We start from the raw sequence: 14940 nt of genomic DNA on the forward strand, positions 1-14940 counted from the left end.
GACTGCGGTAAACAAATTACTGTAGATGTTGACTTATATCCAGACCCTGAGAAATGTGATTAGGGGGCTTTTGATGTTCTCCAGAGGGAGCTTAAAATGTTTAAAACTGGTGTGATATATGAGATCTGAATAAAATGATGCAGAATTGTGAATTTTTCAATGGCATTCTCATTTACATTTGATTGACATGAAACACTGGAAAGTGTTTGGAAGGAGTTTATTTCAGACAGATGGTCTGGAGATGATGGGAATGATTCAGCTATTTTAAATAGAGAACAGAGAACAATGTAACATCATTCATACAGTAAAGTGTGCAGATCGTCTAATAAGGGTACTTGCTGTAATTTAATTAACAGCTGAGTAGATCAGAAGTTAAATCGCTGGAAATCCCTGGAATACGCCTTTGGGTTTTCAGCATAATTTCTTCTAATCCTTACATGGAAAATTTGACAGAAGCATAGCACAATAAGCCTTTTTCACTCAAAAAACATAGTTATATCTGTATTTATTGGAGTAAAAATTAAAAGGAGCCTCCACTGAAATACTAGACCTTTTGCAATATTTAGCCAATTTTCTGTCAAAGGAAATACTATGTGACTAACTCTGGCAATTTATGTAACCTTTAATCAGAGGATATTTAATAAACGGATACCTGCCTACTCTTAAATAGTATTTTAGTAAAATGAAATAGTGCCAAACCCTCCCGTTGTAATAAAGCAATGTTCTAATTGCAGGTAACTCCCTAATCACCCCAGCTCCAGAGGACAATAAATGTTCATTAGTCAAATATGAATTGAATGTGTGTGTGTGTGTGTGTGTGTGTGTGTGTGTGTGTGTGTGTGTGTGTGTGTGTGTGTGTGTGTCTTGACCAAACCAGATTTGATATGCAGGTCGTTTCCACCTATGAACACCTGTGTGCATGTTCTAGAAGAGACGTTCTCAAAGTGTTCAAGTCTTAAACCTTAAATAAAAGTGCATAAAATTCATGACCTTCATTGTCCTTGAAGTGTTAAAACTGTAAATGTAACATATAATTTTTAACAGCTAATTTTTCTCATTTCTTGATGATTTTTCAGATAAGATCTTGCAGATTTTTGATTGTATGTTGCTAATACTTTTTCATTTCTTGCATTTTTTTTTCTGGGGGGGGCTAGTTTTATGTATACTTTATCACTTGATGTGTTGAAAATTTTTATGAGCTTGAAAAAAGTGACTTTACTTCATCTGCAAAATAAGTTAACACTAAGAAAATTACTAATCTAAAATAAAAGTTTCTTTGTCAATTCCAGATAGTGTCTTGATTTGTATCATTTGCAACAGTTATAGATAATTTAAACAGATAACTTCTATTTTCCTTCTCTATTTTCCTTCCTATTTACCGGTAATCCTCTAGTGTATTGTGCAGTATAAGCGCATTTTGTGCTACCACCAACACATGTATCCCAAAAAGGATTCCAAAGTCATAGTTTGCTTCAAATGTGTGATGTTTATGTCTGATTAATGTTTTTTTTTTTTTATTTGAGTATTAATTCAATAAAACTTGGAGCCAACATTTCTCTTATACTTCAGCCTAACACCGTATCAAATCTGTCCTAATTCCAGCTTTCTCAGCTGGAGAAAGTCAACCTTTTTTTCATGTAAAGAAATGCAAGGTATGTAGCTCCCCCCAAAATGCCGATTAACAGCGTTGTGCCAAAAATAACTGGCACATTTTTTCTGGCAACACGTAACGCCACAGGAAGTACAGCTGAGATCAAGATGTTGTTGACATGGCCCAGGACTCTTCTAAAGGCTGGACGTTCCACCACACGCTCATAGTAGGTTTCCAGGTTGACACGGCTGCCATTGCCCCAGTAACGACGTGAGAGGCCAAGGAACTTGAGGCGGTGCAAAGTGACAGCCAGGGAGACATCAGCCATGCTGAAGAACTCCCCACACAGCCAGGCATGACTGCCCTCCTCTAGATGTGAAGGCAAATAAAGGGTATGGACACGTTGTAGATAGGCAGATATTTTACTTTATAATATCAATAATCAAACTATTCACTATCTCTTGTTGGTGGGGTTACCTGGTGTTTCTTCTACCCTCCTCTGAAGCTCCGTCTCTACTTGGTCCATCACATTCTCCAATTCATCCAAAAGTTTTTTCAGATACTTTATGTTGTCATGGTCAAACAATTTAGACTGCAGACACACATTCATATAAAAAGGTGAAAGATCCCCGTAAAGGTTCGTTTATTATATACAATTGAGGCAGAGAAATGTGTTGCTCCAGAGACAATTAATTTTACGTACAGTATTAACGGACATTATATTGAACTCTTCTACAGCATATTAAGATTTTATACTAACTGTCTTGAAATTGGTAAAATATTGGATCATAAAAATCCCCCTTAAATGTCTTTATTACATGGCAAGTTTGAAAGACTCACTTTAAGGCGTCTTTGTTTTGCAACGTAAGCGTCTTTAAGCTCAGGGTTCTCCTCTGCCAGTTTCTTCAGCTCTGACTCCGTGTTAACTATCTGAGCTGTCCAACAAACAAAGAAGACAGAGCAGCACATTGCAGACAAACCAATACATTCCAGCCTCCAGTATGAAATGAATTCTACTGCTTATATAGATACATTCCATACAATATTATGACCAGATGTCGCAGTTCTTGCATTTACATATAGCACTCTTCTTTTTAGCTGCTTCCTTATCCAAACTCACACTCTAACGGTAATGGGCAGTATGTTTTTGGTACATTTTACAAAACTGTGACCATATAAAAACCAATGCACTTCAATTTAATTCCACCTTGTGGAGGATTATGATTACTTTTTTTTTCTTAGTCTATCTCATGTTGATTTTATTGTCATCCTCGAAAATGCAATGTGAGGAGAAAAATTGGTGATTTTTTGTCTGATCCAGTGGATACAAAAAGAGGATTGATAGTTAGCATAATACCCAATAGCTTGGATATTTGTTTGATCAAACCTTATAAAGTGTGTGCGAAAAGTATTAAGACAAGGATCTTCTTCTTCTTTCGGCTTTTCCCTTCAGGGGTCGCCACAGCGAATTAACTTTCTCCATCTAACCCTATTCTCCGTATCCTCCTCTCTCACACCAACTACGATCATATCCTCTCTCACTACGTCCATAAATCTTCTCTTTGGTCTTCCTCGAGACCTCTTGCCTGGCAGCTCAAATTCCAGCATCTGTCTACCAATATATTCTCTATCCCTCCTCTGTACCATCTCAGTCTGGCTTCTCTGACCTTCTCTCCAAAACATCTAACATGTGCTGTTCCTCTGATAGACTCATTCCTGAGCCCATCCATCCTGGTCACTCCCAAAGAGAACCTCAACATCTTCATCTCTGCAACCTCTAGTTCTGCCTCCTGTCTTTTCGTCATTGTAACAGTTTCTAGGCCATACAGCATCACTGGTCTCACCACTGTCTTGTACACCTTTCCTTTTATTCTGGCCGATAGCCTTCTATCACATAGTACCCCTGACACTTTTCTCCACCCATTCCAACCTGCTTTGACCCGTCTCTTCACCTCTTTTCCACACTCTCCGTTGCTCTGGACTGTTGACCCCAAGTACCTGAAATCCTCCAGCTTCTTGATCTCCACTCCCTGTAGCCTCACCGTTCCACCCGAGTTCTTCTCATTCACACACATATGAAAGCTAATAATATAATATATAATAATCCATCCATCCATCCATCTTCTGCCACATCTTGCACTCAGGGTTGCAGGGGATGCTGGAGCCTATCCAAGCTGACATCAGACGAGAGGCGGGGTGCACCCTGGGCTTGTTGCCAGTCAATTGCAGAGCCACATATACAGGCCAACAACCTTTCACTCACTCACTCACTCATTCTGAACAATTTCCCATTTTTTTCCAATTAACCTGGTGCATTTTTTCGGGAGGAAACTGGAGAACCTGGAGGAAACCCACGCAGATGTGGGGAGAATATGCAAACTCCACACAGAAAGGTCCCCTTGTCGAAAGTGAACTAGGATCCTTTGTGCTGTGAGGCCGAGGCGCTAACCACTGTGGACACTGTACCCACATGGACAATAATATTGGAATAAAAGCAGATGAGATGAATGAAGGATTAACATAAATTGATACCACCGAACACAAAGAGAGAATCAAAGGAAGCGTGCTCAAATATAATTTTGGTTATAGGGCTGCTAGTAAATCTCTCCACCTGGGCTACACTTGTTTTTCCATTGAAGATTTGATCCATGATCACGACCGTCCTTAGACTGCTCAATATTTAAGCTTCCCCTACGTAGTATCTTGCATCATAGTTAAATTTTCGAATGTAACATTTCCTGGATTATTTAAACAGTATTTTTACATTTTCAAGTGAATGCAATTTCATGTTTTTTTAAATTCAGGGATTTATACATTGCACCACCAGATGGCGCTACAGTACCATCAGTGGTGTACTACCAGAACTAAAAAAAAACGGTGGAAAAGCACATTTTAGTAATAGATCATCACAACACGTCCCCTGTTAAAAGTGATAAATCAGTGCCTAAAATCTAGGAGCTGGTAACAAGGGGTTATTCCAGGACTAAATGCACCTGGGACATGTCCGTTCATATGAATTCCAATGTGTCTTACTTCGTATGCTTGTGGCAGCGTAGGCTGGTATGTGGGAGTCAACAGTGATCTCAGGATGGAGGATGCATCCATGGGTGTAGGCATCCATCTGTAGTGAGTCCAGCAGCTCTCTGTAGTGCTGCACTCTGTGATAGTATGTACTACCTTCTTCTGGTATCAACTTAGGAGTGCCTTCTGGAGTCAAGTGAAGGGAATACACAAGGACACGAAAACCACTGTTAAATCTGTGGATAAATATAGTATTCATATTATTCCAGAATAGATAGTGCTATGCTTACCAGATCATCTCTTCACTCTCTCCAACAGGATTACAACAAAGCTATCATGGATTGAGGCATACCAAGAATAAAGTCTTTAAAAAAAAAGGAAATGGAGGATTGAAAAAAAGAATCAACTGATGGATAAATAAAAAAAAATGAAACAGAATAAAATCAATGTTCTAACAAAAGAAGGAAAAAGGAATGTTTTATGGGACAGGGGGAAAATGAAAGGCTTTTAATCTCACCATCACTAAAATTCTGCTCGAGGTAGTCCATGATCTGCGTCGGGTCACAGATGACATTGTCATCATGGACAAGAACAGGCACCTCACCAGCAGGATTCAGATGCATGAACCAGGGCTCATTGTGCTCACTGAGTGGTAGACTCACATCATACTCCTCACAATGTAAACCTTTCTCTGCTATGGCAAGGCGCACCTGAAAAACAACATTTGGGTTTCTTAGCAGAAGACAACACGATAGGTAGCACAATAGGTATAGTGTTTTTTTTTTTCTTTTATAAACATGATGACATGTTAGCAGTGAAAAAATTAGTTGTAAATGGAAAGTGTGCTAAATTGCCCGGATGTATGAATGAGAGTGAATGTCTTTCTCTACATGTTGTCATGCGATTGACTGGCAATCAGTCAAGGGTGTACCCCGCCTGTTGCCCCATGGCAGCTGGGATAGGCTCAAGCATCCCCTATGTAGTAAGAGTAGGAAAAGATGATGATGGATGGATGAATGGAAAGTGTGCATGAGAAATTCTGTTTTGGTCTCTTTGCAGTTAAATATGAAAACTAGTAAGTAAGTGCTTTACTGATTGCTAACAACCATTCCCTCTGTACATTATTCTTGATTGTCTCCACCGCTCCCAATTCCTGCGCATGTATGTATTGCCATTGTTGTCTCGTTACCATGGGTCAGTTCCATGTTAGGTCAGGTCTGTTCATAACTTTTGGCTTTTTAGATTGTTTGTTCACCTTGTTCCATTGTACTTTCCAATTTCTGTTTGTTGTCAAAGATTGTTTCATTGAAACTTTGCCTCAGGTTGAGCATTTTGGGTTCTCACCTCACCATGCTAAGTGTTGAAAATAATGACAGTCTTGTCTGAGAAATCATTTGCATTGCAAATGAAAGCAATGAACAACTTACATCTACCACAATAAACATAAATATTGGGCAGGCTGTGGCTCAGTTGGAAATTGAAGGATGGTGATTCGATCTCCTGCTGTCTGCATAGAAACTGAGTCCCCTAAGTTGCTTCTGGTGGCCTGGTTAGCTCCTTTCGCGTCAGCTATGCCCCTTCAGTGGGTGAAAGCTATGTAAAGTGGTGTTATATACAGTGTAGCCCATGACATGTATGTGATTTATGTATTTATTCATATTGTTTCCTGGCGCATTATATTATGCAGTATGTTACAGTATGATTTGCAAACCAAGAAGACATTTTTTGCATATTGGTTTACAGACATCCTATGAGGTAATGAAGATAAGCACAGGGTACTGCTGTGGTTTTAAAATGAAGGCAACTGAAGTCAAGAAAATCATCTTCCACACAGTAAAATATTATAACATGACCATTCTAGTCCGAGTGAACAGTAGCTGCATGTTCTCGGAATCTCGTTTGGCATGTGTTGAAGACTTTGGGGCTGAAACCTTCAGGGGGGGTTGGGGTGCGGCCATGGTACAAGAAAGGAGATAAACAAACAAAAGCTCTGATCCGTAAGTGATTAATTCAGGGGAAAGGATGGGTGAAATATGAATGGAAAGCGATCGTCGATGACTTATTGGACCAATTTCCTAATGGAGTCGGAGGTGGGGAGCTGTCCGCCCGCTGTGGTGCTGAAATGGGAGACACCCACCTTCTGGGAGTTGAAAGACTGCGTCCAGTGATAGAGCGTCAGCTTTGACGGCCTTAGTTTGGCAGTGACCTGCTCGCATCCATCCACATCCGAGTCGGTCGCTATGAGAGCTTCTTTTTCCTCTAGACTCTCCGATTTGCTTTCGGACGCCATTTTATCTGTTGGTGCTTTAGGGGACGGGTGAGGGCAACGCATCATGACAGGGCCGGCGTGTGACGCCCCCTACTGGCTCGGAGTGTACCCACCGGTAAACGTGTCTATTCTGATTCCTTTAAAATGTGATTACTGGTGGATTATTTTCCCTATCATTACTGATTAGTAAGTATAACTGTTTACTTATCAGCAAATTAAAATTGCTGCACTATCAAATGTGTTGGAGGAACGGTGCAGAATGGGTCTAACTGGGTGTCGGATCCTCATATAAAAACGAAAAGTAAAATGACAGTAAAAGTGAAAGTAAAAGTGTGCAATTCAATGCAATAGCAGCCTGGCTCTCTGGTGCAATAACAACATTGCTCCAGCAGGACTCGCTGTAATCTATTCCCGTCATGTGCTGTCGCCTGTGCGGGTTCTGACGATAACTGATTCCAAAAAAAAAAAAAAAAAAAAACAACAACTCAGGTTCAAGCCAAATTACATCTTGAACTATTTTTTATGCGTTCAAATAAATTCAAAGAAATGTCTTTGCTAAAGCACAGGAACAGATACTGACTGAAATGTGATGTTCATTTTGACACGCACAGGTTGAAACATGGTTACATCATACATATTCACATACCACAATTCGAGAAACGCTCAATAGAATGGTCACAAGAACATAAGATGTTAAAGACTCAGGAGAGCTCCAAGTATAAATTGATGACCAGAAATGTGATTTTCCAATGTCAGGCCCTGACTTGTGTCCTGTCAGATGTCAGAATGGCATTATGTAACAGCAGAATATCAGTATTTTTCGTAGGAGGGAGGGTTGTGATGAGGCAGCGGGCGGAGCCTGGGCTGTGACGTTTGATTGGCCCAGTGTGTGTTTCTCTTGCGGGGACTCGACGCCTCTCTCTCTCCCTCTGTGGTCAGTGGGTGAGAGGGGGGAGACGAGCAGCACTCAGCGGACAAGCCGGCGTGTGCCTCCGGTAAACGACGCCCACCATTCATACCTTTTTTACTCTTTAACCGTTACGCCTTCCTGTTGTGTTGTGTGTGTAGGCAGTGGAGTCAGACCCGTCTGCTCTTCTCACCCACTCTCTTCCTTCTCTCCAGTTGTCATCTCGGTGGCTCATCCTCTCCACATACCGTCGGTCCTGGATCCCACAGCCTCGGTCCTGGAGGTCCTGAGTCTGCTGCAGCGCCCGATCCGCGTTTATTCCTCAGTCGGTATCTGAATGACGGGCGGCAGGTTTGACTTCGACGACGGCGGCACTTACTGCGGGGGGTGGGAAGATGGCAAAGCCCACGGACACGGCATCTGCACCGGACCTAAGGGCCAGGGCGAGTACGCAGGGTCCTGGTCCCACGGGTTTGAGATAGTGGGGGTTTACACCTGGCCCAGCGGGAACACCTACAAGGGTTACTGGTCCCAGGGGAAGAGGCATGGTCTCGGCGTGGAGAATAAGGGAAAGTGGATCTATCGCGGAGAGTGGAGTCACGGTTTCAAGGGGCGATACGGCGTCCGGCAAAGCCACAACACACCTGCTCGATACGATGGCACCTGGAGCAATGGGCTACAAGATGGTTATGGAATTGAAACCTATGGTGACGGCGGTAAGTAAGCATGTTGTGCGATGAAGACGCTTTTGAAGTTGGTCTCAGAAGCTCAGACTAAAATCTGAGGCATGATGATGGAGATGACCAATGAATGATCTGATATGAGCTGAAGCTAATAGCGCACTGCGCATTGTGGTCAAATGCACCATCATAACCATCATCATCATCATCATCATCATCACCATCATCATCATCATCATCATCATCATCATCACCATCATCATCATCACCATCACCATCATCATCATCATCTCTCCCATAATCTTTGACTGATTGTCAAAATAGAACCGGAATGGTGAAGAGAAAGTGAAATGATGTACTCTGTTATTCCATGTATTTGGCAACCTTGTTTCATTCTCAGACAAGAGCAAGAGGTGAGAGAGAGTCAGTCCCATTGCCAACTCGACATCCACTCCAGGAGGAGTTTGGAAATAAAAGCAAATCAGCCAACTGGGAGCCAATTATAGCTAGACTATCACCTACTTTGCCACAATTTTCACTTTTGAGCCTTCCGGAAGGTTAATACGTGCCTTGGCCAGTGTCTTTGTTATTGTTGGCAATGGAGATAAACACTTTCACTGTAAACATTAATGACAAATGTTGTACTTGGTCATTCTGCAAACATTCAGAAAACATGCAAAACACGTGCGTAGGTAGAGGGCTCAAAATGCTTTCATCAAAACCTTTGATCCAATGAAGTTTGCAGTGTTATTAGATACTTTCTACACCACTGAAATAACTGACACCTTCTCGTTTTATGTGCAATGAATCACACACAGGACACATTCCTTAAGTTGCTGAAAGAGTGGTCAGAGCTTTCATCCGCCTGACTGTGCTCTCAGGTTGTTTGTCCAGAAGGCATTTCGTAGAGTGTGCAAGTGTGTGAGCCTTTATTTGTCCATTCCGCTCACAAAACATGAGGTCTTGTGGTGACTTGAGCGCATCAGCTTCATTAACCAAGGCCTTATGCCGCTAAATAAATGCTTCACATATGATGCTTACAGGGGGCTGGGCTTTGGAAATCAGCTGATCCTAGAGGATATAGAGAACATCTGGCTGTCTGACCCCGCAACATCCTGATAACTTGATCTGCAGGGTCACCAAATTGAACTGCAATACAGTGCCAGCCTGTTAATCTCGTACTGTTTATCCTTCTAAATTCCTGCCCAGGCTAGTATATCATTTTGCCTCAGTATTTTCACATTATGGCTTATTTCATTGTATTGGGCAATCACATTCACTACATCAAAATTCTTTTCTTATTCCTGGGATCAGGTGTGTAATATGAAGAAGCTCGATGGGCTAACACATGCTGATTTAGCTCAGCAATAGCAAATGGGATTAATGAAATATTTCTCTCATTGTGTGACTCATAGCGATTCCCTGTCGTCAGAGACAAACGGATGGCAATGAATGTGCCTACTTGCTGGGGGGGGGTTACTGGCCGCCTCAAAATAGGCTCTGAGCTGAATGATTCACATTCATCCTAAATGATACTCGGTATCAGTAATCAAATCTCTTGATTGAGTTATGCAGGCTCACGCTCCCGGATCGTACAGGAAGGCACTTTCTGAACCTTTCGGTAGCTAAAATTCTATGCACTCCTTCAACAAGACTGCTCCTTGTTCCCATATGCAATGCTATTTTAGGAACTGCAGCTTTTTGTAGTGGAAAAATGGTTTCACTAAAATCATGATGGGGAAAAAAAATAAAAATGAACTGATTTTTACCACTGAAACTACTCCAATGGATGTAGTTTGCCGCTTAAGACAAACATTTTCCAAAGCATAGCATTTATTATGGCAGTGGAGGAAACGTTACACACACACATACATGCACACACACACACCCACCCATATACTCACTTGCTCAAATAACCAAATAATGGGAAATAGATAAAACACAACTTAGTTATCTGTTATTTTCCCTTTGACATTTTTTTGTTTGCTTTTACTTTTGAAAAATACATCTCAAATTTGTAATTGCATGAGAAGAGTTGTGTGGAATCTTCAAGCATGCTAGTGCTCTATAAACTGGATCAAACAGGCTCTGGTATAATTAGAGGAAGATGTAGATGTTGTTAAGTTAAACTTTATTTTGTTTTCAGCAGCTGTTGATAGTTGTCTTACGTCCATGTATGAATCTTGTGCTGTAACAAAGAAGACAAATATTGTGGAACATTTTAGTTGTTGAGATTTCAGGTGATGAATAATTCTATGTTGGGAAATGACCACAAAATTCTAACAAGTAACCACAATATATTTCTTCATCGGAATCCATGACCAACAATTTAACGCCTTTTTGAAATGAAACCGATCCAGCTAAAATCTGCACGGTGGAGCTACCCCTATCTTACATGAGGATAGGCCTTAAATAGATAATCCTTTGTTTTGTGAGTCTTAAAATGTTGTAGGAATTTTCTGCAGAACTTATGACTATTGTGACCCATTATTCCTCTTGCACTTGTTCTGCAGGTACCTATCAAGGCCAGTGGATGGGTGGGATGCGGCATGGCTATGGTGTGCGTCAGAGTGTTCCATATGGCATGGCCACGGTTATCCGCTCTCCACTCCGTACATCTATGGCCTCCCTGCGCTCTGAGCAGAGCAATGGCACAGTGCTTCAGGATCTTTCATCCCCCGCTGACACACTAACAGGCAGCCGTGGTGGCTTCGTGCTTAACTTCCATTCAGACAGTGAAGTTGTCACTGGTAAGAAAAAAGGCCTGTTCCGCCGGGGCTCGCTCTTCGGAAGCCTCCGGCAGTTGCGCAAGTCTGATTCTCGGACCTCAATCTCCAGCAAGCGCAGCTCAGCGCGAAGCGATGCCACAATGAGCCGCATCAGCTCCAGTGACGCCAACTCTACCATATCCATTGGTGACGGTGAGTTGCAAGACGAGGACCTACTTTTGGAGGACCATGTGGATGCCACTACAACCGAGACCTACATGGGGGAATGGAAGAACGACAAACGCAATGGATTTGGTGTTTCAGAGAGGTCCAACGGGATGAAGTATGAGGGAGAATGGCTTAACAACAAACGCCATGGTTATGGGTGCACAGTTTTCCCAGATGGCACCAAAGAAGAGGGGAAATACAAAAATAATGTGCTGGTGCGCGGAATAAGGAAGCAACTGATTCCCCTAAAGAACCCAAAAACCAAAGAGAAGGTGGAGCGCGCTGTGGAAGGGGCACAGAGGGCTGCAGCCATTGCAAGGAGCAAAGTCGAAATAGCAGCTTCCAGGTAATGTGTGTGTGTGTGTGTGTGTGTGTGTGTGTGTGTGTGTGTGTGTGCGTGTTTGAATGTCTCTGGCTGTGTCCTTGTCTGTGTCTGCATCTGTGTGCGTGTCTGTTCATTCATACTTCTGTGGGTGTATACTATGGAAATTCAAAAATAGATCGGGGTTTCTAAACTGGTGAATATCCTGAGAGTTCACAGGATATTGCATCTCGTCCGAAAGGGGGAACATCTTCTGTAAAATATTTTCTGGTCTGATTGAAACCTCATAGTAAATTGAGTCCCACAATAACATCGACGACCTTTACACATTTTCAACGCTCATGGCTTTTGAGTCGCTGCAGTCATCATCCTTGGAAAAGGTTCTGTTTCTATTCTCCTCCCATATCTTTCATTCTCAGGGAGGAGGGTCAGGCATCTTGTGTGTGTGTGTGTTGATCTGTGAGTGCAAGTGACATCTTTGTGTATCCGAGTTTAGGCAGTATAGCCATACCTGCAACTGTGCCAGTTGCATCTCATGTGCCATACCTGCTTCTCCTGCCAAGTATTGCTCTGATGTGGCATCTGCTCTTGAACAGGTGGATGAGATGTGACCTTTTCATTTAAAGCCCCCCCCTCCTACTGGGACACAGTTCAGGCTACACAACATTGCCTTGACATCCTCTGGTTTCATTGCATCAGGGAATTATTAAGCTGAAGACTGGCGATGTACAAGCCTGGCGATGTACAAGCCTGGAAAAGGTCTCAATCCAATAATGCTTGTTTTGATTTTTCTCTCTTTCTTTCCGTCTCTCTCTCTCTCTCTCGCTCTCTGTCTCTCTCTCTATTTCTCATTCAAGAAGTCCACAATGTGCACATGTGAACAAACATCCACATGTTTGTAATTAGAACAGGCATTTTTATTGTAACCTGTTTCTACATAAATAGAAAACGAAACTCAAATTCCAACAAAAATTACTTTTTCATTTAATGAGGGGAAAAAAAACAATTGTAAATGCAACCAGTCATTTGAAGTATTTTCTCAATTGCATGGCTTAACCAGTTTCTGTTTGCATGCCGCACTCATTCCTCAGAGTCCATGGAGAATTATCAAGCCAACAGCTAGCCATTGCCCTATATCACACAGATTGCCACCCTACTTTCGTCTGAACAAAGTTAACAAACATATATTACTGTTTTAATAACTATATGTCATTAACCAAAATTATTAACCATTAAGCCTGTATCTCATGAGTATGTCAAAATATAAAAGGTGTCTAAGGACTGAAAAAAAATCATGAACTACAGCTTTAAAGTAACTTGAGCTTTACTAACATGACACAATTTAAAAAAAACAAAGCACTCTATTTAGATAATTCAAAAATCGGTTCATCACGCAAATTATTTCCATTCATTCAAAAACTTGAGATTAGTTTCAGTAGCCAGTAATAAGATTATTTCTTCATGTTTTTTTCTTTATTTTGTTTTTAAGCTGAGCAGCTGTCATATGCACCTGGTGATTTTGATATTTTTTTTGGACCAAATTCAGTTTAAGTTACACATTTAAGGATAGGCTCTTAAAAACCATCACATATTAAATTGGTGTTCAAATCCTTTAAAACAAAAGTTGATGTGTCTAAAATAGTAACGACAATAATAATACTTATTACTATTTCTTCTACTACTGCCACTGTTATTATCAACAGTAACAACTGCAGAGCTTAAGCATTCATTTGTAGTAGTGTAGTAATTGTGACTTAATGAATAGCTGGCTTTATTTTAAGACCCAGACATTCTTTGGTAATATGATAATTCCTCTCCAGTGAATGAAGATAGAGACTCATTCTGCAGATTCCAAGTATATAAGATAAAGATTACATAAGGTGGATTTACTATGCTTAATACCGCAACTCATTTGTACAGTTTTCTGTTTGCTCCACAGGGAGAATCCATGATATGATGCATCTCTGTCAGTAAAGTTTGGTATTCCACTGTGAAAAGAGAAACATGGTTCCTGTATTACAAGAGTCATCTGACCTTGTTATCTGCTGCACATTAGTGCAGCAATTTACTTTAGAAGGAAATGCAAAACCTAATGCATAGCACTAATGCAACGACAGTAAAACCACTCCTGCGGATGCAATGTGTTTATGGGAGTAAACAAGGTCATTTGTATTGTACATGATCAAATTGCTGCCTGTAACATGCCTCACCGCAATATAATTCTTAAAATCTATGTGCACGTTCTGCTACTGTCCCCATAGAAAATGAGATACGTTTCCTGTCTACTCATTTAACAGCAAGGCTGATAGAAAATTGCCTGAGTGACAGACCATGATGTTGTAAGCAGGTTATGTAAGCCTCATTATACAGTGCATGGCAAAAGATGCACTCATATTGATCCATTTGTAGTCACATGACACCCTGATTTTAAATGTGTAGTGTACCATTGACTCTAGCAGAACTAGACACAGGAAGAGAGAGCAGGAAAAAATAATCATAGAGATTAAAAATTGTTTTCAATTGAGGGACCCACAGATACATGTTTGATGTCCGTTAAATATTTGCTTAGCACTACGTTTCTTCGTATGAAGACTGTATGTGGAACAGGAAAACAGGCCAGGTTATTACACACTCCCCTGTTGCCTGTGAATTTCAATTTCATCTCTCATTCGGACAGAGCTGATCACTTTATGTAGGCAATAAGCCATTTGATATAGATTTGACATGATTAGGTATAGTCGAGATCTTTGTCTAAAACTCCTGCTCATGGTTTCTCAACTTACTCTTAAAAAAAATGATTTACACCCACCAGATTCCATGCAGTATATTTGCCTTTTTTTTAGACAGGGTGTGTGGTTGAGTCGAGAGCCTGTGAAATAAGATAAGGGAAAAAACGTTTGCAGTTCAGCCAATGAAATGTTTTTGTTACAGCAGTTCAGGTGACCCTGTGACTCAGAGAGAGTGAATATCTCCACTATATAATCCAATGTGATCACACCACAGCCCCAACCTATTTTTTACGACACTATAACGAAAGAAAATGTGTCAGTATACACACTTACATTCTTTTTAAATCCTTTTATATCTATAGATTTTTGATTCATTTGTGTTAAACAAGCTGTCTGTATGCACAGAGCACAGAGACGTCTGTCCATTTTGCCCTGCAGGATCTGGTCAGTTAAATCAGCATGTGTTGTACAAAGAATAAGAATGT

The 14940-nt window shown here is 41.0% G+C and overlaps 2 protein-coding genes across 3 annotated transcripts in view; one reads left to right on the forward strand and one right to left on the reverse strand.

The window, feature by feature from the left end:
• Positions 1 to 206: 206 nt before the first annotated feature.
• Positions 207 to 7062, reverse strand: gdap1 (ganglioside induced differentiation associated protein 1). Of its 2 annotated transcripts, none has more exons than XM_086151234.1 (6): positions 6750 to 7062; positions 5130 to 5322; positions 4625 to 4795; positions 2432 to 2526; positions 2069 to 2183; positions 207 to 1960 (listed from the first exon to the last, which is right to left on the reverse strand). In XM_086151234.1, the coding sequence occupies exons 1-6, from the start codon at positions 6945 to 6947 to the stop codon at positions 1608 to 1610; spliced, it is 1125 nt and encodes a 374-aa protein (XP_086007360.1). In that variant the 5' UTR covers positions 6948 to 7062; the 3' UTR covers positions 207 to 1607. The 2 variants fall into 2 exon arrangements, with proteins under 2 accessions (XP_086007360.1, XP_086007359.1); XM_086151233.1 differs by having other exon boundaries at positions 4625 to 4798; positions 6750 to 7058.
• Positions 7063 to 7770: 708 nt separating this feature from the next.
• Positions 7771 to 14940, forward strand: part of jph1a (junctophilin 1a) — a 28302-nt gene continuing 21132 nt past the window's right edge. The window contains exons 1-3 of the mRNA XM_086151235.1: positions 7771 to 7876; positions 8004 to 8504; positions 10982 to 11750. Of these exons, the coding sequence (XP_086007361.1) occupies positions 8126 to 8504; positions 10982 to 11750 (1148 nt within the window). The 5' untranslated portion in view covers positions 7771 to 7876; positions 8004 to 8125. The remainder of the gene's footprint in view (positions 7877 to 8003; positions 8505 to 10981; positions 11751 to 14940) is intronic.

This window comes from Fistularia commersonii, chromosome 8, assembly GCF_037954325.1.
Source record: "Fistularia commersonii isolate RoL2024-O1a breed Wild chromosome 8, RoL_Fcom_v1.0, whole genome shotgun sequence".
Taxonomy (NCBI): Eukaryota; Metazoa; Chordata; class Actinopteri; order Syngnathiformes; family Fistulariidae; genus Fistularia; species Fistularia commersonii.